Raw genomic sequence first — 21,765 nt, 5'->3', positions numbered from 1 at the left:
CTCAATTCTCTCTTAAGCCCTCCATGTAACTGATACCGTTTTATTGTTGTTGTTTTATAGATATTCTAATCTATAAGTACTGTTTTATCACAGAAAAAAAACTGTAGCCCAGAAAGTCTAAGTAATTTGTCCATAATTCCAACCAGGAGTTAGGACTAAAATTTTGCTTGGAAGGAAGTCTGGCTCTATACTTCACACTGCTACACCATGAAGATACCAAACAAGCACAATTTTTTAAAAAAATCAGTCTAACTAATTCCCCAGAGAATATCATAATTATCATTTGATTTTAATTATTAAGAATTTATTTCTTACACAATAACTCCTTATCTTTCTTTGTCTGGATGATTGAAACCCTAATGAATTTAAGTTTGAGCTTATACTTCCATATTCTCCCCCCCCCCCCGTTTGACATACACACACATACACACACACACACACACTCACACACTCACACACACAGTATTTCACCTTCTCACAGTCTGGTCATCAAATTGAAAATTAAAAATGTATATAACAGATATATAAAATTAGTACATTTTTATTATTTGAAATAAAAATTTGCCTTTGAAATTGTCCTCATTAAGGTGACTGCTGATATCTATTATAAAATAAATCTCCTGCTGGTTCTATAAAATCCAAAAGCAAATAAAAATAAAAGCATTTATTTCTGTTTTGATCATTCTCTAACAACAGCTACTTTATATCCTAGGACAAAAAAAAATGTCTTTTAAATGTGCAATGTAGACCTCTTAGAAAATTTCTTTTTCAAGTAGAAAGTCCTCTTTAATTTTACCTTTCCCATAGTTTCCCACTCCAAGTGTGTGTGTCAAGAACTTAATTGTAGCATGAAATTAACCAGTTATAAAATACTGTACTTGGGCCCAACCTTCTAATGCAAAATGCACTAAATAATTTGCTTAATGGCCTCTAACATGAGATCTCAATTTAATAACCGAAGTGCCCTTACTTGTTGGATGAATTCCTGGTGAGAAATGCTCTGTGAGTAACCCATCAAACATTAATGGATCAAACACACACACACACACACATACACACACACATACACACATCACCCTCATACTCACAAAAACTAAAATATAAGTAAAACATCTGGAATGCCAACTGAATAGTTTGAGCAAAAAGTGTCTGGTGATGATGGTACCTTGTGTATGAACACACCTATTTCCTTGTTTTGAGTTTCTTTGTGTTGGAGATCTCTGTTGGATGTGGGCCTCACTGACTCCACAGTGGGAGAATACATGATCTCTCCATAGACTTGAACTCACCACCTAAAATGTTTCTGTCTCCTTGTTATGAATACTCTCTCACTTCAACAAGCAGTTTCTATAGTTGATGTTACCAAATATGTGACTTCTAGAAAAGCAGTGTTGCTATAATAATTAAGGTATGTCAGTGTAGACATATAACTTTTACTATAATAGATATAGACTCATTCATTTTTAATTCACAAAATTGCAAGGCTTTTTATTCATAGTGAGTCTACAGAATCATTTACAATGTATAAATTTTCAGAGACTAGATAAGGAGGGGGAAAGTTCTGGCTCTGGAGTGAACTGGATAAAATGTCCTTTATCACTTCTATCTCTTTTTAGTTTTCTCTTTATATCAAATTTATTTCCTCTTAGTGCTTTGGTTTTATGAGGACTAAGGCAATAAGGGTGGCAGAAGGAAATAGATTAAAATGGGTTGACAAAAAAAAAAGAAAATTAGAATTTGAGTCTTGTAGTTTTTTGAAGTCTAGATGGGTAAATATTGGTAATTGCACTGCCTGGTGATACATTTATGCCTTTTTTATTGTAGATATTTAAAAGAAAGGATTTGACAGATAATGGTAGAGCATAGCTCTTGGACTTCAGGTCTTAAAAACCAATATTCAAAAGTTTTAAAATGCCTATTTTAGTTTTGAAACCAGGGTAAGTGGAAGATTTTTGCTACAGTACCTAAAGAGGTGAGGTGTATTATTGATGTGGATATTTGCTTTGTACTGAGATGACAATTAGGATCTGAGTAATACAAATCAAGGATGAAAAATATTTAGAGGAAATATACAAATGGATATTTGATTAATTTGATATACTGAAGAAAAACAATTTGATACAAAATTTCATATTAATTAGTTCATTGCCCTAATAGCATTTCTAATACAAAACAGCATTTTATTAGTTCAGTATTTTCAATATATCTTAATAAATTTAAAAGGGGTAATGAAACCATCATTTTACCCAGTTATCCCATTTCTCAGTATATACTCAAAGGACTTAAAATCAGCATACTATAGAGATGCAACAATATCAATGCTTATAACAGCTCAATTCACAATAGCTAAGCTATGGCATCAACCTCGGTATCCTTCAATGGATGAATGGGTAAAGAAAATGTTGTATAAATACACATTGGAATCTTACTTAACCATAAAAAAGGAATGAAATTATGGCACTTGCCAATACATGGATAGAACCAGAGACTCTCAAGCTAAGTGAAATAAGCCAATTCCCCAAAACCAAAAGCCAAATGTTCTCTGATATGTGGATGCTAACCAACAAAAGAGGGGGATAGGAAGGAAAGAACAGATGTTCATTGGATTAAACAAAGGAATGAAGGGAAGGTAGGGGCATGGGAATAGGAAAGACAGTAGAAAGAATCTGACATAACTTTTCTATGTTCATATATGAATACTTGACTAGTGTAACTCCATATTATGTACAACCACAAGAATGAGATCCTAATTAGAATAAGTCATACTCCATGTATTCATAATATATCAAAATACACTCTACTATCAAAAAATATATAATTACAAAAACCAGAGAATTTCAAAGGGTTAATGGACACTCTCTTTTCCCCTAAAGTTCAGACAAGAATATAAACAAAATGGAATGAAATGTTGACTTTGAGTATCTGGACTGATCTTAAATGCATGCATTGCATTTACTTAAGTAACCTGAGGACTGTGTTAGACATATGAGGAATAAAATATCTCCAAGTCTTCTTCATCATAGGAATTTTATAGAAAGGACATGTTTTTCCACTAGTGATAATATCTTCATGATTAATTCAGTACAAGAATGAGACTTATATGAACTAAACTGACCTCTCTAAGAGTTGAAACTAGTGGAATGTATCCACCTCACACTATTTCTTGTCTACCGGAATATTTCACATCCTCATCAGCAACTAACAAGAGCTGCTAGTTGCACATAGAGATAGTTTTATTGTATCAGGTTGATCATTATGAGCCTGATCCTTAAACCAGGTTTTATCTGTGTAACTTAGGTAATTTCATGGGCATGCATTATTGCAGTTCAACATTAAGAAATAAATATGCCTACACTTGTCCAGGAGAGCATTAGGCTTCTGTCTGAGGATTTGTCCATCCCTCCCATATTGCCCAAGGCCATTTTTGTTTGTTCTCCGATTATTGTTGTTACAATAGTTCATACATACTGTCAAGCTGGAATTGAACTTCTCATTCAACTCTGGGGGACAGAGGTCATTCTCTTTTCATGTTAACTAAATCACATTCTGTCTCCAACCAAGATTGCCAATTGTGTTAAATTAAAGATAGAGATTCTTTTGCTAAAGGCAAGTTATACAAGGGATTGTGCTGATACCTTTAAGCTGACTTCTTTTTAGAATTCTAAGTCACATTGGAATGAAAAGACTTGAAAGATAGGGTCACTGCATTAATGACAAATCCACAAGAAGCATTCCTTCCTAAAACCCAATACCACCCTAATCTCTCCTTCTTCCACTGTAATGCAGCTCTGCAGCTGCACAGGCTCAGTGCCTCCACCTCATTTCAAAATGCTCTCTTACATACACGATTTCTCCTTGGAGACTTTTAATCTTGTGAGAAGTGACAGAATATTTTCCTTTCCACTGTAGGTTCAAAAGCAGGTGCTTTTATTTTCAGGTCATATGTGAAACAGATTGACTTCCTTAGAAAAATCATGTAGTATCAATTCCAACCAGAGCCGCACAAAGCCATATTATATTGGGTCTTTCAAAGTACCTGTTTATAACGAGAGCTTCTGGAGCTATCCATTGGAACAAAATTCGTCATGCTACCCATTAGTCAATGAAATTGTGCCTGGTTAGAAAACACACTAAGTCTCTGTAATTAAAATATTCCTGGAAGTGTATGGTGACTTTTCCCCTGTTATCTTTTATTCCCTTCTTGTGTCTCAGTGTTTCCATATGATGGATACCTACAGTAATGCTACATCAACATACACTACAGTAAGTACGCTTTTCTGGTTTATTTCTGTTTTGTTTTGTTGTGTTTTAGGTACAACGGATTGAACCCAGGGATGCTCAACCACTGAGTCACATTCCCAGCCCTTTTTATTTTTTTTATTTTGAGACAGAGTCTCGCTAAGTTGCTCATGGCCTGGCTAAGGTGCCGAGGCTGGCATTGAATTTGCTATCCTCCAGCCTCAGTTTCCCATGCCACTGTGATTACAGGCATGTGCCACCAAACCTGTAATTTTAATTTTTAATTGACACTTTTGGCAAGGGTGTTTGGTTGGATTACCCTCTGCCAGTTACTTTTTGGTAAATTGATTCACAGCTTTTGTCTGTTGCTTGTCTCTCCAGTTATCTATCCTTTTTTTTTTTTTTTTTTCTTTTCTGATGTTGGCAGTGTTCACTCAAACAGATATCACTCTTCTACACCTGTTTAGTTCAGTCTAACTCGGTGAAAATAAAATTTGTCATGATTTGGGAAATTCAGCATGGCATGTATTATTTGTATTGTGATTTGAGTGGCAGCCGACTGACACTTAAAGAACAATTTATCTACCTGAATTGGACTAGACATCACTAATGCACATGGCTGATTGATTGTACGGCTTTAGTGGACGTATTCTTTATTAATGAGATTCAGTATGATTTGCTAAAAAGGCTTTTACTGGGCAGTCATTTTCTCTCCCCCTCCCCCATTTCTCTTTATCCCATTTAATCTGTTGAACAGTGTACCCTGTTTTGAAAATGTGTTCCCCTGCTTTGTTTTTATCTGATATACCTAGGCTTTTTAAGTAACTATGGGCATGCTAAACAGAACAAACAAATTAAAAATAAGGATTGGAATTAAAACAGATTATAAAGGAAGTTGAAAAAATGAATTAAAATCCTACCAAGTTATTAAGAAGAAAAAAAGTAAAATTACATAAAAAAGAAGAAACAATCTAATAACAATATTTGACATTTGAAAAAAACTAATCTCTGGGAATGAATGTTTTTATGCATCATGGCATTCTCTTCTAAACAAAATACATTCTTTTTATTGATATAGGGGAAGTTGGGATCTGCTAGGGTTTGGGAACTTTGAATAGGATTCAGGATCAACAGAAAAGTCATGAACTGCACATCTCTTAGCTCTGCTTCATCATCCAGAGGCTTCTAGACAGGAGAGAGCAACTCACACTGATTATGATCTTTTCCTCAAACACCTTAAAGGAAACATAAGGATGAATTATTTCAGATTCTGGTCTCACCCTGAACAAATATCCCCTACTGTAGGATTTCAAACCTGGAATGGGGGAGGATAAAAGGGCTGTCATCCTCCTTCTTCTGAGAGAAGCATCTTCACATGCTATAATCCCTATAGATATTTCCCCATTATCTTTTAAAAAAATTTCTCCATTACTGTTCATTATATTTGTAAATCACAAAATGCCATTTCTCCCCTAAATAAGATAAAATACCAGCTGCAAGGGAAGAAAAATGTTCTCTTCATAATGATCTAGAAAACAACTTGCTTGACAAGTGATTTCCCATCTTGTTTTGTCATTTATCTCCAAAACAAGAACTATTGTAATTGTGTTTTATAAACAGGCGCTCAAACAAATTTTTAAAAATTATATGTGAAATCTGACAATGTGCATCCTAGGAAGTTAAGCATTCCTCCAGGAAAATTCCTAAAACCTCAAGCTTCTCCATCCACGTGTGGTTTCTTTTTATAAAGAGCTGGACATGTCTGAGTCACAGTGACTGCACCAAGGAGTTAGAAGCAGGTAGGCCTTTATCTCCAGACATGGGGCAGTGCAGACCACCATGGGTCCAGCCTCCACTGCATCCTCAAATCAAGATGAAGGGCAACATGCAACAGCATTTATAGTGTGACTCTGAAAATGCTTTGCTCTCCCGAAGGGAAATCAAACTACTAAGCACCAAGAAAAAATTGTTTGAGATTTTAGCTCCTGTAGATACAATGGTTCTATCACTAGAATTCATTATTTATATCACTCTTCAGTTATAGTCTAAATGGTATAGCAATTTCAAAGAAAGATGTATTTCCATAAAGTGAAAATTTAATATTCCTTGTGCCAAGATGGAAAACTTTCAAGGTAATTCCCTTAAAATATTTAGAAATTTATTCGCAAATTTCATTGTAAATACCACATGATATGCCAGCTTAACTGTTCCCTTGAAAAGCCATCATTAGTGCACTGAATGAGCTCAAAACAATCTGCACTGACAAATGTTTAAAAACCTACTATGTGCAAAAAACAGCTTTCCTACTTTTGGAAGCTGGTTTAATAATTAAGATATACAGCCACAATTTATTGCATCATTTTAGAATCTATGCATATGCCAAAAGTTTCCTTCTGTCATTTTAACTATTTTAGAAAAAAAAGAACAAAACATGTTTATAATAAGGTGAAAAAAAATGATAAAGTAAAAAGTAAATCATATTTGGGGAATGGGTACCTGTATCATTTGCAAAAGCTCAAAGCCATCAATCCCTTTTCCATACTGTTTTTACTGTAGGTGGAGCAGAACCCTTGCAAACACGGTGCCACATGTCATTATTAATGTAGCCACATTTTTTATGAAAATGAAGACAATAATGACAGAAAAGCAGTAAGAGTAATAATAATAATAATAATGCTAAAATCATGGCAGTTATCAAGTCAAAATAGCTGTATGTCCACTTCCCCAGTAGTTTCTCCAAAGATTTTTGTTGTATCCGTTGCTTCTTTTAACAACTGAACAAAATGAACATTGCTTCTTCCAACAACAACAACAACAACAGCAACAACAAAAACAGTAAAAATTTAAGAAGAAATTTTAATGGATATCACTAAAGCTAGCAAGTAAAGAAACCAACTCCATCTTGAACTTGGACACTGGAATCTCCTCTCTCCTAAACTCTGTTGCCTTCCATCCACACCCAACATTCCAAATTTAAGTCTTACAACAGGTCTATCAAAATACCTTCCAACTGAAAAAGATGTCCTGTGAGCATCAATTGGCAAACTAATTATTTATGTCTCCATCATTGCCAAAAAGCCCTAAGTCAACATGACCAATGCTAATAATAGCTGAATCTATCCGTTTCACAGCAATTTTCCTTTTTGAAAATGTCAGGCATTGTGTAGGCTTATGTCTGTCTCTTATCTGGCTTCTTGAATTACAGGAGGACTGTGAGCTCTGCCCTGAATTGTAAAGCCCCCGAGTGTGTGGATCATATAGCTCTTAGAATCATGATCTCCGACTCCACTAACTGCACAAAACAGAGACCTGCAGGCAATTGTTCATTTGCTCTGGTTAATCCAGATGCTTACCCTCCATTTGCTATTCAATGGATATATAGTTTCATCTGCCCACTATGAAAAGTTCCAGAGATCTACTGTACCACACTGTATCTATAGTTAATAATACTGTAGTGTACATTTAAAATTGCTTAAGAGGGTACATTTCATATTCATTTTTCTTATTGTAATAAAAAGTCTCTCCTCAAACAGAATGTATGTATATGACTTTTAGAGTTTTATAAGAGTATTTCAAATTTCTATTAAAGTTTTTGATTTTATATCTACAGATTGTCAAAAATGAACCAGAAAATTTGAACAACTATTTTCAATCATTAGATACTTAAGAAACATCTCAAAATTAATATGTGTAAAACCTTTCCCAAAACCTACTTCTTCTGCTGTCTTCCCCCTCTCAGTTTGTGGAAATAGCTTCCTTTAATGTGACTCTCACACCCTTTGTCCAACCTGCCACCAAATTCTGCAAATTCTACCTTTTCAAATGTATCTCCATTCCCACTACATCCAGCATTTATGTCACTCAGGTCCTAGCCTGGGTTTTCCCTCAGCCCAGTTGTTTTTGAGGCTCCAAACTGCTGTGCCTCCTTCTTTCCTTGCTGCTGCCTAAAGCAGCCAGAATGATCCTCCTTGGATTCATCTCATCCAGTTCCACCCTGAGTTAAAATCAAATTTCCATCAGTAACCTCCGTGCCCAGACCAATGGGCGTTGCCTCTGTCCTGAGTGAACATCCACCTCATTCTATTTCACCTGCTCTGTTCTGTCCAGCCACCGTGATACCCTTGACTTTCCTTCAGCATGCCAGCAATGCTTCTACCCGGGACCATGACCTCTTCTCTTGACAGTCCTTCTTCCTGGAAGCCCATTGCCCCAGACAGCTGCTTGGCTTCTTCCCTTACATATTTCAGGTCTTCACTCAAATGTGACATCCTCTGTGAGCCTTTCCCTAAGCAAAATCATCCAAGTTGTACTCTTTTATGACCCCGATCCCCAATTTATCACATTCTAATTTTGTATTTACTTGATTTTTGTCTGTTTTCCCCTGCTTCTGCCCCCCGTCACCATCACAACATTGTGAATCTCGTGTGGGCAAGCATTTTTTATTGTTTGGCCACTGTTTTAACCTTGAACACTTTGAACAATGCCTCACATATGATAAATGCTCAATAAATACTTAATAAAACTCCAAATAAAAATGGAATAGCTATACAACACATATAAATATCAACCTGAAAGAAAATTAAAAGTCTCCTTGGTGATGTTTTTCATTCAATGCTGAATCACTTCATTTCTTATTCAAACATCAGAATATGCTAAGTGGTATACTTAGCTCCAAATCAAAGACTAAAATGCAATTTTCTAATTAAAATAATGGATTTTAAATGCTGGCCTTTAAAAAAAAGTCTTCCTTGTACATCTTATTCAAAGTGCTTTTCTTTAAAAAAAAGTGATCTTTTTTTTTTTTTTTTCGTCTGCTTCCCGGCAAGCTAGTTATATTCATATTCTAGCATGGACATGAATATTCTGTTATTTATTGCAAATATGAGCATTACTGAGAATAACTTGTAACTGGAGGCAGGTCTTTCAAGCTGAGATTCATCTTTGGGGGGGTTGATTTGTCTTCTATCAACTCATGATTAAATTAATTTCAAGGCAACCCATATATTTATAATGGAGACATTTTCTTCAGGCTACCTCACAGTTGGACAGAAGGCTTGGAGCGATTTTATTAGCATGTTCAGGCTCCATTTTAGCCGTTTCAATAGTTACATTAAACCTGTTCTCCCAGAGACACGGCATTTTTAGTCACAAAAAGAAATACCCCTTGACTCATAGCCTTGATCTACAGTGGTTCCTTTTTATTATCTGTTCTTTAAAAATATTTTTAAAAAGCCATCAAAATTAAAACATTGAGAATATCCTTCAATACCCTAACCAACAAAAGAAATAGCCCTAGAACAGAGAACATAAACCATCTCTAAATATTTAACAGTCTTTCTAAGAGAAGGATTACCTTGAAGTGTCCAAAGGGTTTCCTGTAAATCACTCAGTTGTCACAGGACCGGGTATGTGGAAGGTTCGCTTTTCACAGAGTTTTGTTCTTGTGCTGACTGGGTCATATGCAGCAGTATTCTGAAAAGCCCCTCCTCTTGCCAACATCTGTCTATTTATTTGATATGTTGAACAGGCACTGTACTTCTTAGAACGTAAAGTAAGTGTAAGGTCCAGGCTATAATTAAAGTTTAAACAACCAGCAATACAAAGAGCTCTAGAAAATGTATGGGAGGAGAGTGTGGAGGAGGCTTACCTGGAGAGGAAGCTTAAAGCCCCCCCCCCCATGCTGCCTCTAATCTGTCCTGGCAGGTGACTGAATGAGAAGTCAAGGATCACCACCATTACAAACATAAGCATAAGGTAAATTGTAAGTTGATGAGTTCTGAAATTCAGATTAATGATCTTAGGGCAGTTAGTGACCTCTACTGAAAACACGAGGCCAGCAAGAGAGATGCCACATTTGCATGGAAGTGTCCTTAGATACACGTTCAACAAAATTATTCACTTTCATCACCAGCACTCAAAAAATATATAAATTATTAAGAATCAGTTTTGCAAATATGGTTTCTTCCTCAAAAAAAAAAAAGAGGAATCAGTGAGGGATGGATAAAGCAAGTTTTTGAATTTTCTCTTCTAATCATATGATTCTATGAATAAGAACCTCCCATGCATTTGGTACTATGATCAAAATTACTCCCACCCATGAATATACTGTTTAGCATTGACAAAGACAAGCCGGATGCACAATTTTAACATAAAAACAAGCAAAGCAGCTTGTGGCCCTCTGAAATGATTAATAGAAAAGTGATTTGAATTAATCACAAACACACAAGGAAGCCAAAATTAGAGAGGGTTATTAAGATACTGTCTGCTGTTTAATCTCGCCCCTTATCAACACATTAACCTTGTTTTCTCTGCCTGTGCACTAAGTCCTACAGCAAAATTAGGTCAGAAACTCACATCAGATCAGATCAGCGGAATCATTGCGTGCAGCCAGACCCTGAGGAGCTGCAGCTTTGAGTTTACTTGTGGATGGTGTGGCTAAGGGCTTTTTCCTGAGCTTGGAGAAGCAGGGGACCTGGGGCCAGCTGCAGAGCACTTCCCCACCATACTCTGACTGTCCAGTATTCCTAACATTTGAGCACTGTGTTTCTGAACCTTTGTTCATTTAACTGTCTTCAACCACCTGTGCAATGATGCTTCAACACCTTTTTTCATATACATAGAGGATGCTTCAGTTTTTCTACAAATCCCCAAGGAAAACAAATCCAATGAGATTAGCTATTTGTGAACAAAGTAGTGATTTGAGCTGCACCCAATGAGCACATCATTCACTTAACTGAACTTCAGTAAATGTTCCCTACTTCCACAGTCTTCTGCCACCAATCATGGTATGATTCCAGAAACCATAGAAATCTAAAGATTTATGTTACAGCTAATATTTCTCCAGGAGCTCCTAATGTAATTATGTGTTTGTGTAAAGAAATCATTTAAAATAATAACCAATTCACTACTTTGTCACAACATTTGCTTTTGGGGAAGCAACGCGTTAATAAAATAAAGGCAAATATTTTTTATTTTTTCTAATGACCCAAAGGATGAACATCAGTGTCTTTTTATTCTCTCTGCAAAACAGAACTCTGAAACCCTCAATTATAAATAACTTTCAAATATACCTACTAATAGGAAATTGTGTGCGTTTTTTAAAAGAAGCTGTAAGTAATCTAATTCCATTTCTGACTGTCACTTTTAAAGAGGAAATATAACCTCAGATAGATCCCTTGAGGGCATCCACAGGGAATAGAAACGTTGCTAATCAGCCTAAGTAGTCCTTTGTGTCAAAACCACTTTGCTAAAGTCTAGAGCTGTCTTCCAGACTCGCAATGTTTGGGGAAATTTCACTAATGTAGCATTTGCATTATCAGGGGAAAAAAAAAATCCAGCCCCTTTCCTATAATAAAATTATTGTCAGAAATATATGTTCTGGGAACAAATTTTAGTTTCAGGGATATTTCCTTGTTTCCAAAATACTATGACCAATAACAAAATGAGATGGTGCAGGGGCTAGTTCCAGAATTCAGAAAGAAAATATATTTGAAGGGGATCCTAAACACTAATCATACTTTGGGTGTGTAGGATCATCTTTTTATTGGCCGTCACCTTCAATGAATATCCTGACCCAATGGTCTGAACACAGGATTGCTCATAGTGAAAGTCCAGGGGACCTAACAGGTCCATGAGCGTCATTCTTACAGAATACAGCCAGACTCTGTTCTCACTGGTCAGTTCCCTTCCTATTGGCTGGTCTCTGAGCCAAGTCAATGATTCAATACACTCTCAAGCCTGTTTCTTACTTTTCCCCTACTCACGTGACAAATAGGATTTTGTAATCCATCTAGAGTGAACTTAGTTGGAAGCTATGGGTTTTGCATGCTTTTTTTCTTATAGTTTTTTTAATGAAAAATTAATTTCATTTAACAGTGCCTGCACAAAACCATTAGGATTTTAAAAGCAAAAAAGATGAACCACAGAAAGAATTTTTTTAATTCTCCATTAATTTTTCACCCTCTTAAGTCTTTCTTTCACACCAAATGTTATTTGGAGCTGTTAAGAAGAACACTAACAGCATCACTTTTTATTTATTTAGTATTTTTCACCGAACCAGCTTTTTCAGTAAAATCCCATGTGAGAAATGGAAGTGAAGGTATAAGAAAGTTAATAGTGACAAGGGGCTCAAGTTAGTTTAAAAATAAGGAATTGGGCTTAGAAAGTCTAAGTAACTTAGATTGTTGAGAAAGCGACGAGGATATTCTCTAAGAGCTCAGTGTTTTAAGCTTCCCAGCTTCAGCACAAAAGGCATTTCAGCACATATGTGATCCAGAAGGTCAATCATATGAAATCCTATTTCCATTTTTTAAGCAATCCTTGGCAGTCTGCACATTTCTGAAATTGCAACTGGCATATTTCACAGAGAATTATCATCAATGCCTTTTCAAGGTCAAACATCCTTCCTCTTTAGAATTTTGGCATTTATAGCCTATATATTAAATCATAGTATTTATTTTAAAAGGCATTCAGGAGAGACATTAAATAAGTTTAATTAATTAGACTGTGTTCATTAATGCCATGTTGAATTTTCTTTACTTGACATAAACTGCATGGGAAAATATATGACAATATGTGTTAGATTTGACTGAGAGTATTCTGCATCTGTTACCATTTCTGGAACCCCTGAACACCTATGTAAGGCTTTGAACTCTCCCAAAGAATTAAAAATACATTTCTTATTAGAAAAGTTAAGTCATCTAAAATGTAAGTTAAGGGGACAGAAAAAGATTATTATTACTTTCAAATTGTCAAAATCTCAGGACACTGGTTGCCTTGTGAATAAAATAAAACTGAATTTGTACATTATTATAAATGCTGAGATTGCACCACCTGATGAGATACCCTCTACCTAGGCAGTGCAGAGGTCTTTAAGCCCCGCTCCTCTTACCATCCAACCATAGCTTATATGACTTCTTTCTCTTTTCTCTGGGTAGCTGTCTCCCCCAATGATATCCAGAGACATCTACGCCCTCATGCTGTGCATGATTTTGCTTTTGGGGTGGTGAGGCAGGGGGACAAAGAAAATCGGAAAAGCATAAACAATTTTGGAAAGGCTCTAATAGCATTCTGAGATATTTGTACTTTCAACAAAAATTCCAGAAAAGGATGTGGGGTAGGGCAAATGAGAGAGAGCAGAAAGAGTTGTAGAAAGCATCTACAACTGTACTGCATCTTTCCATTCCTGGCACATGTAACAATTACAAGGACACTAATGGACGGTCCTTTGGGCTACGACTGACCTCACTCAGGACTGTCTCCTGTATGTCTGCCTGTTATTTCTACCATTAACATCCAATCTTACCCCGTGATTGCCTTTGAGGTGAGGGGTGAGTGTGGGTAGTTTCCAGGGAGTGAGGCTCACTGCTGTGGGTAATCACCATGGATTGCCTTATCCACCCAAGCACAAAACAGGCTTGCAACCTTGGGTTATCTTCCCAGCACACTGTTTTCCAACCAGAGCTTGTCCTTAGCCTCAGGCTCCTACTTCTACTTTCATTCTGCAGCTTTAGTTGAACGAAGCTTTGGGAAGGCAGGAAAACAGCACTGTTCAGTAATTTGGCCCTTCTGCCTCTTTTTTCACTACTTATTCTCAGATGTCCTGGTTTTCCAACACATTTCTCTTCTAAAGTTTGGCTCCTGATTTAAGTTCATGCTATGGCCTTAGAGGACCAGGTAGAAGCCTTTCTAGGGTTAGTTTTTAGCGTGTCATTCACTCATCACTCATTCATTCATCCATAAGCTAGAGCACCTTTTCTTTTACCACGGAGCGGTCTGTGCTTCCCAACTACTCAAGGACATGCTCACAGTAAATCTTCTTCCCTAAGTCACCAGCGTTTCCCTTTCCATGGTTTCATTTATACAAACATATAGTTTTCTTGCTTCCTACTGAAACAAAATTAAAACAAAACAAAACCATAAATCACACTGGCCACGCAACTACTATAATTGTTTTGCAGTTTTTGACTTTGAAAGTCCTCAAAATAGTTCTCTATATTTTGCTTCAATTCTCTTCTTATTTTCCTTACGAACATAATTCCAGTGGGCTTTGTCCTCCCAAAACACTGTTCTTATTAACACCAAATCGGTAAAAGGCAACAGTGACTTTCCAGGCTTCCGTGTATTTGATCTATCCGCAAAATCCCTCTTCTCCAATCATATTTTACTCCTCTTGGAGGTGTCTTTCCCTTTTGTGGTTCTTCTGCCCTCTCACTAACTGTAACTGCACTTCCACTAGATACTTCTGCTGGTCCCATTAAATGAGCAATTAGATGCCCCAAGAATGAGTTCTGGGTTCTTTCATCACCTCTGTCTAAACCTAAGTACTACTTCTCTCCTCCAGGCTCCTGGGTGCTAAACCTATAGAATAAAGCTGTCACATTTATACCTCTGGCTTTGATTTCTACCAAAACCCCCAGATTCTTTCTCCAACTGTCTGTTCAGACTCTCTACTTGAGTCCTTAAAAGGCTTCACACAATTGACCTTCACAAATATGCTCCAACAAGGTGAGCAGGAGCTCCCCAATAATTGACCCTAAACTTGCTCATCGTTAAGTCTTTGCCATTTCATTAGGTGAAAACATTATTGTCCAGGCTAAGCAAAATCAAAATAAAATAGAAAACAAGAGAACAAATCTTTAATTGCTTCCTCTACCAACTCCTACATTCATCAATCAAATAATTCAGATGTTGCTTGTGTTTTGATCATTTTATACCAACTCTAATGTTAGCATCCTGGCCCAAACTGCCATAAGCTCTTACCAATTAGCACATAACAAGAGGGATGATTTCCTTCCCATTTTTTTTCTTTTTTCCCCCTCTATTCTCAAACTGAGAGTAGTTCAATCAGTTTCTGTTTAGGAGGTGGGGTGATGGGGAAGTAAATGTGCTCAGATCATTTGGCTGCTTTTCAATTCAATGTGTGTCCTGAGCTGTCTTTATTTTCATGCTTTCTATTATAATTCTGGAAAGTATTGCTTATTAATCCAGTAGAGACCAACTCAAAGTTCACATAACTGGGTTTTCCAGACCTCACCTATGTAGTGACAGGGTTTCACCATGTCTCCATTTATACAAATTCTTGCTTTGTGTGTCTTGGACTTTAAACTTCCTCTGCACTGTTGGTTATGCGCCTTAGAACACCTGACAGTAAGCCATCTAAAAATTAGCCATTTCTGTTATTAGTGTCTATAGATCTTTAGATAGAAATATGCTGATTATTATTAATGAAGCAGGAGATGTTAGTATGGATAAACATAGTATTATGGAACCCATGTGTGCCCTGAAAATTCTAATAGAACGATTCAGCATATAATTTCATTTATATGCTTATAAAAAGAAGTAGTTGTTGAGTTTTAACACCAAAATTAGGAAACTCCAGATTGTAGAGCTGAAGTTACTTAGAAATCATGTTGGCCATTATTTCTGTTTAGAATTTTGAAAAACTCAAATTTGAAAGCAAAGTAAAATGCTCACCTACAGAAGCCCATCAGAAATAGTCTGAGTGGGGAGGGGATTCTTAAGGGCATTTAAGTGTGAGAAATGATAGAAATAAAAACCAACACAGTCCCCAACAAGAAGTGAATTCATTTTAAAGATTAACATGTGCATTGTGAAAATGTTTATCAACTACTAATTGTGCAAATATTTTTAGACCTAGTAATAGAATACATTCCCATTTTAATAGTCCACAAGAATATACTCTTTCAAAACAGTCTTCCACAACACTTCTTTCTAGTGTTTTTTCCAAACTCTCTCTCATATAAAATTAATTTTCACAAAATATTGGAGTGACACAATCTTACTCTTAGCTTAGTTCCCTATAAGCATAAATAACTTATCTTAAAATAATATTTTATGTCATAATATTCACACAGAATATACAAAATATTAATACCAAATTAGAGGAAAAAATCTAGCATGAAATACCAAAATAGCTTATTTTCAGTTACCCGCTAACTGATGAAATTATTTCCTATGTTAGATTTTTACATTTAGCAAATAGATTCACTGAAGAAGCAGGAATCCATCAAACACAACAGGTGTGTACATGTACCATGGGCAAATATATGCTTAAAACACTAACATCCTCTTGAAAAACCAAAACTTATTCCTTCTTTTGGTGCCTGTGCCCCAGGACACTTAACCTCAATTTTGTTTGTTTGTTTATTTGTTTCAAGGGATGGAACCCAGGGGCACTTAACCACTGAGTCACATCCCCAGTCCTTTTTTTTTTTTTTTTTTTTTTGAGACAGGGCCTTTCTTAGTTGCTTGGGGCCTTGCTAAGATGCAGAGGTTGGCTTTGTCTCAGCCTCCCAAGCCTCTGGGATTTGAAAAGCTGCAATGCCAGGCTCATTAGTTTGGAGCTGTTAGGTTTTGCACCATAAATATAATTCATTTGAACTAACCTGGGATAGTTGGTACCAAACAAGAGATGGAAGAGCCGTTAAATTCATCTGAGAGCACACACTGAGGATTCCGCCTCTTCCAGAGGCCATCAAAGGCTAATTATTGATGTTATTTGGTCATATTTTTGGGAGAAGATGATCCTTATATTAAGGTGAGTGCTATGAACAAAGGGCCTTAAGGTGGGGTTTTACATCAAACTTTAGCTATTAGAGGGGTGGTGTGTTCTCTTGTGCTCTTCCCCAGAGGTTGTTGATCCTTAATTTGGAGGAAGCTGAATTCTTTCCAAGCCTTTCTGAACCTCCACAAGCACCACGCACATACAAGAAATTTGTAGCTAAGGGAAGAACCCTGTCAGCAGCCTGGACGGTGGAGCTGCCACTGTCACCTCCTCTCATCAAGTCCAGCCAACTCTGAGACCCCCTTCTTGACCAGGTGATAACGTCACAGCCCGAGCAGCACTCACAGACTCCCTGGTGTGCAAAGCCCAGGTCATGCTTATTATATTTACCGCTTTATGGCTTCTTCCTGTCTGCGGCGTTTCTCATTCTTCTCCTTCAGGTAGGCCAGGTTTGTTTCATTTCTCAAGCGATCGTTCTCTCGGGCAATGTCAGAGGCATTCTGAATCACCAGGCCATCATATGCCTTCATCCCCATATCCTCAATGTACTGCAGAAAGGTGTCCAGAGCATCCTCCTCTGGGTGAGCGCTGGTCATCTTGGAGGGTATCATGCAGAGGGAAGGTTCCTGCAGAGTCAGAAGACGTCACAAGTTCAGCACAGGTGGGGACAAAAGCAAGGTGCAGCATCCCTGACCTGTGTCTGCCAAGCCCCAATGATTCCAGCAAGTCCACTTGGAGAAAACATCTCCTTGGACATTACATTCCTCTAGAGTATTTGAAGTATTATTAAGTGTCACCTGGCTATCCAACACTCCCTCATTAAGAGGACCAAGGTCAAAGCTACAAGACTAAGAGATGATATGAATGTGAGAATTTTTGTGTATGAAGATAGCCATTTGGTTTACATAATTAAAGTCATATTTCATTTTTCAAAAATGTGGGGAAGTTTTGTCTGTTTGGGTACTGGGGATCAAATCCTGGGTCACTTTACCACTGAAGTACATCTCCAAACCTTTTTTATTTTTTGAGATAGGGTTTTGTTAAATTGCTGAGGCTAGCCTGAAACTTGTGATCCTTCTGCCTCAGCCTCCCCAGTCACTGGGATTACAGGTGTTTGCCACCATGCTCAATAAAAAAGGGTTCTTATACCAATAAGACATAGCAGATACAAGTTTCAGTTAGTACTGTTATAAGTATTTTTCTGTGATATTTCATATAAAAATAAAATTTTATTTGGAAAAAAACCCTTTTGTATTATATGTGTTATTCTTAGAGTTTTTAAATAAAATTTATAAATCTGAATTATTCATATAAAATATAGCAATCAAAGACATTTCTAGTATAATTTCTATAGGACATAATCCGTTTGTGGCCCCCCTACTATTTTCCATAATGGTCCTCAATAACTGCTTCATATTACAACTTAGTTTAACTCAAATGTTGTAGACCACCAGGACCTCATCAATCCTGGCCAGTTCAGTGACTCCAGCAGTGATAAATTGTCATATCATTGCTACCTGAGATTAAAGACTTGAGCCATAGAAATGATTTTTTTTTTTAAACAGGAATTGAACCTAGGGACACTTCACCACTGAGCTACATCCCCAGTCCTTTTTAATTTTTTTTTTTTAATTTTGAGACAGGGTCTTGCTAAGATGCTTAGGGCCTCACTAAATTGCTGAGGCTGGCTTCCAACTGTGATCCTCCTACCTCAGCCTCCTGAGGTGCTGGCATTATAGATTTCTGAGAGATCAAAATCACGTCAAATCAAAACAAAACAAAACAAAATTTAAAACCATCAAACTTTCAACCAGTCCATTCTACTCTCATCTATAAAATGATGGTAGTAATAACTCCTACCTCCTGCTGGTACGAAGGTTTAGAAGATGAAGACTGAAGATTTTAGAATGGAATTCAACAACAGTGTGCAGGTCAAGTTAGATCATGCCATAATGAAGGTGTAGGGAGAAGAATGGCAGCAACAGTAATGTTAACTGGATGAGTGTGGATGTGTGAATGGAGGGAGGGGTGAAAGGAAGAATGAAGGGAGGAAATGCAAGCAAGCTATGAAAGCAGCATGCCTTGATGAGGAGCTGTCCAAATCACTGAAGCCAGGGGTCAGAGAAACTGTGCTTTATGCAAATAAAAATAGATGCAAAGTTAAATTAATTACATCCCAATGAGTGCTCTTTTATTTTAATAAAGCTTACTGTCTTTGATTGCATATTCACTGTTGTATAGAAAACAGGTATGTTTCAATTAGATTGAAAAATCAAAAGCAAAACCAATTAACAAGGGGAAAATGATAGGCATTGAAAAGTTTTAAATTAGCTTATGCCTTTTATTTTCTTCAAAAATCATAAAAAGGGTGTTTTGAAAGTATCAGTCCAACTATTTAATGTTCTGCATTTTCATCATGAATCATTTTTATTCTGGACTTTTTAACAAGTATAATCATGTTTCACAACCTGGGTTGTAGCTATGGAAGTTTTACTTCTTATTAAAATTTATTAGCATTACAGTGGCCAATCAATCCGTATTTGAAGCCCATCCTGAATTTAAGTATTTCCTCCACAATCTAAGATTTTTATTTATTTTTTTAACCTGGAGGGTGGCCTTGTTTATAGACTAATGATTTTTTGGCTATGTTAAACTTTTATGATACTTTGTTTGGTTTTAAGCCCTAGTGGGTTGTGGGATAGAGACATTTTTAAAATGGTCTTTTAATTCCAACTATGTAATGTAATTGAATGGTATTTTAATATCAGTTCACCAGATTAGATGCTTAAGTGGTAGACATACAGAGGAAGAGGAAATTACTACTAAAAATGATTGTCATTTCAGGGAGAGGATATGAAAAAAAAATATTTCTTAGAGAGTTAAAGCATTACTATTATTGGAAATTTACTTCTACCCCACATTCAGCATGAGATATGCCTGGGTTTAAAAAAAATCAGCACAACTTTATGGCAATTAATTTTACCGGAGTTAAGCAAGCCAAGTCATTATTACAAGGATGCTGGAGATAATGCCTCAGGCTGGAAATGATCAGTCCCACTCTACCCTCCAGCAACACTGTATATTTCCCAGTTTCATGAAGCATTATTATCCAAAGGTTTTTACTTTTTCCCTAAAGTTTTCCTCCAACCCAGATGACACCAGTTATTCTGATAGTTTATATAGTCTAATTCTTAACAAGGTTGATTGCTTACTTCTGAACATTATCTTTATAAGTGGTCTTTCAAATTGCTTGGACTTCAAATAATTTTTTTTGAGATAAATATTAAATAATATTATCACAAAATAGTTAGACTATCAGAGTGATATTAAGTTTTGAAAATGGTGATGAAAACTTTTGAAATAAAAATAAACTCTAACATCTAGTAAAACTTCACAGTATGAAGATAGATGGTCCTGCGACCTGATTATAGAGAAGTATTCCATTCTATTATTATTCATTTATTCAGGGAGGTGTTGAGCACCTGTTGATTAATCGGGCACTAATGAAGGCAGAACTCTGTCCTAGATGTCCACGCAGCAATAGACAAACACCATCAATGTCTGCACAGATGTGTGATTAGGACACAGATCCAGGTGAACTTCACTATTTGGTCATGCGTGCTTTATTGTCTCTATTTTTGAGGAGATAAACAAGGAATACTTCAATAATCACAGGTAGTCTTCAAACATGAACTAGAACCCTCTCCGTGTTCACGAATCACACTTTCCTGTTTACTTCTCCCTATACAAAATGCACTTTGTGATGTGGGGTTCTCTAGGTCCAGGAAGGCAGAGATGAGAAGTCTGGAAGTCTTCCCTAAAAATCCCAACCAAGGAGTTTCTAGATCTTTGACTTGTGTAAGTTAACTGACATCTTTGAGCTCCAGTTTCCATGTTAAAAAGAAATTTAAAAAACAATGGTATTGGAATTCACTCATGTTTTTAAGATCAGTTACAAAATGCAAATGTACTCAATAAACATGATTATATCTATTAGTAACACAATTATTAGATGCTTTCCCCAATTCTTAAGTGTCCACAAGATTATATTTAGTGGTAGCATAACTCCTCGAAGTAAAAATGATTGTACTTCGAAACATAGGTGAGTAGATTATTTTGTACAATTTACTTCTTTAAACACATATGTGCAAATGGAGGCCAAGATACATTTTAATCTATTTCCCCACTCACCAAACACTTGTGGTCAGACTACCAATCCATTGTCCCCTTTTGTCTACCCCTAGAAAAATAGGGCACTGGGACCTATGGACAATAATACTCTTTCCATCTCCCAAAACCTTGGACTCCACCTTTCCAGCAAAAGGGTATTTTTCAGGCAAATGATCTCTGAGTGAATAGATTCAAGGCCTCCCTAAAGAAAAGCAAACCTCATGTTAATTGTTGACTTCATTTAAACTACAATTTGATGCAATAAGAATCCACAGTCAAAGCAGGATCATAAATCTGTTCATCCCAGAAATGTATATTTATGGCTGAGATGGGCGTGGAGTAAAAGACGTTCTACACCAGGAAGTCCTGGCTGCAGTGTGGCTGTGGGATATTAAACCAAGTCCACTTAGGCTCCATGTAGACGAGCAATTTACAAAGACTTATCTAGCACCCATTATCTAAGTTGGCATCATAGGAGACCCTACTTGATGAGAAGCAAAAGAGGCATCTCTTCCAGGTAGAATATTTGGAGATAGCTTAACAGGAAAAAAAAAAAAATCTGCCCCCATAGACCTCTAATTTCTGCATGGAGTAGTAAAAACTAAGAGGGTGAGATTAAAGGGGAACATTTGTTTTTTGGTGGGAAGCTCTTTTAAATGAAACAGGATGTGTCTGCAGCCATTTTTGTTCAAAGTGAATTTGATTCTAGCCCCACCTCTCTACACTCATGGAGCATTGGTTAAAAACGTATCTGTGGTCTTTATGCTTTAGAATGCACCATACTGATATCCAAAGAGTACAGTGCTGTCTCTGTTTCTTTGTGGCCAACA

General features: G+C 36.6%; 1 protein-coding gene across 1 annotated transcript in view; it reads right to left on the bottom strand.

The window, feature by feature from the left end:
- The window catches only part of NYAP2 (neuronal tyrosine-phosphorylated phosphoinositide-3-kinase adaptor 2), a gene marked incomplete at both ends in the record, with an annotated part of 239,865 nt that extends 222,489 nt beyond the window's left edge, over positions 1–17,376 (bottom strand). The window contains one exon of the mRNA XM_081260636.1: positions 17,156–17,376. Within this exon, the coding sequence (XP_081116762.1) occupies positions 17,156–17,376 (221 nt within the window). The remainder of the gene's footprint in view (positions 1–17,155) is intronic.
- Positions 17,377–21,765: the final 4,389 nt, after the last annotated feature.

The sequence above is a fragment of the Spermophilus citellus genome (genome assembly GCF_964194105.1).
Source record: "Spermophilus citellus genome assembly, chromosome: 11".
Classification (NCBI taxonomy): Eukaryota; Metazoa; Chordata; class Mammalia; order Rodentia; family Sciuridae; genus Spermophilus; species Spermophilus citellus.
The sequence above is the reverse complement of the archived record's forward strand: the minus strand, read 5'-3'. Positions and strand labels throughout refer to the sequence as shown.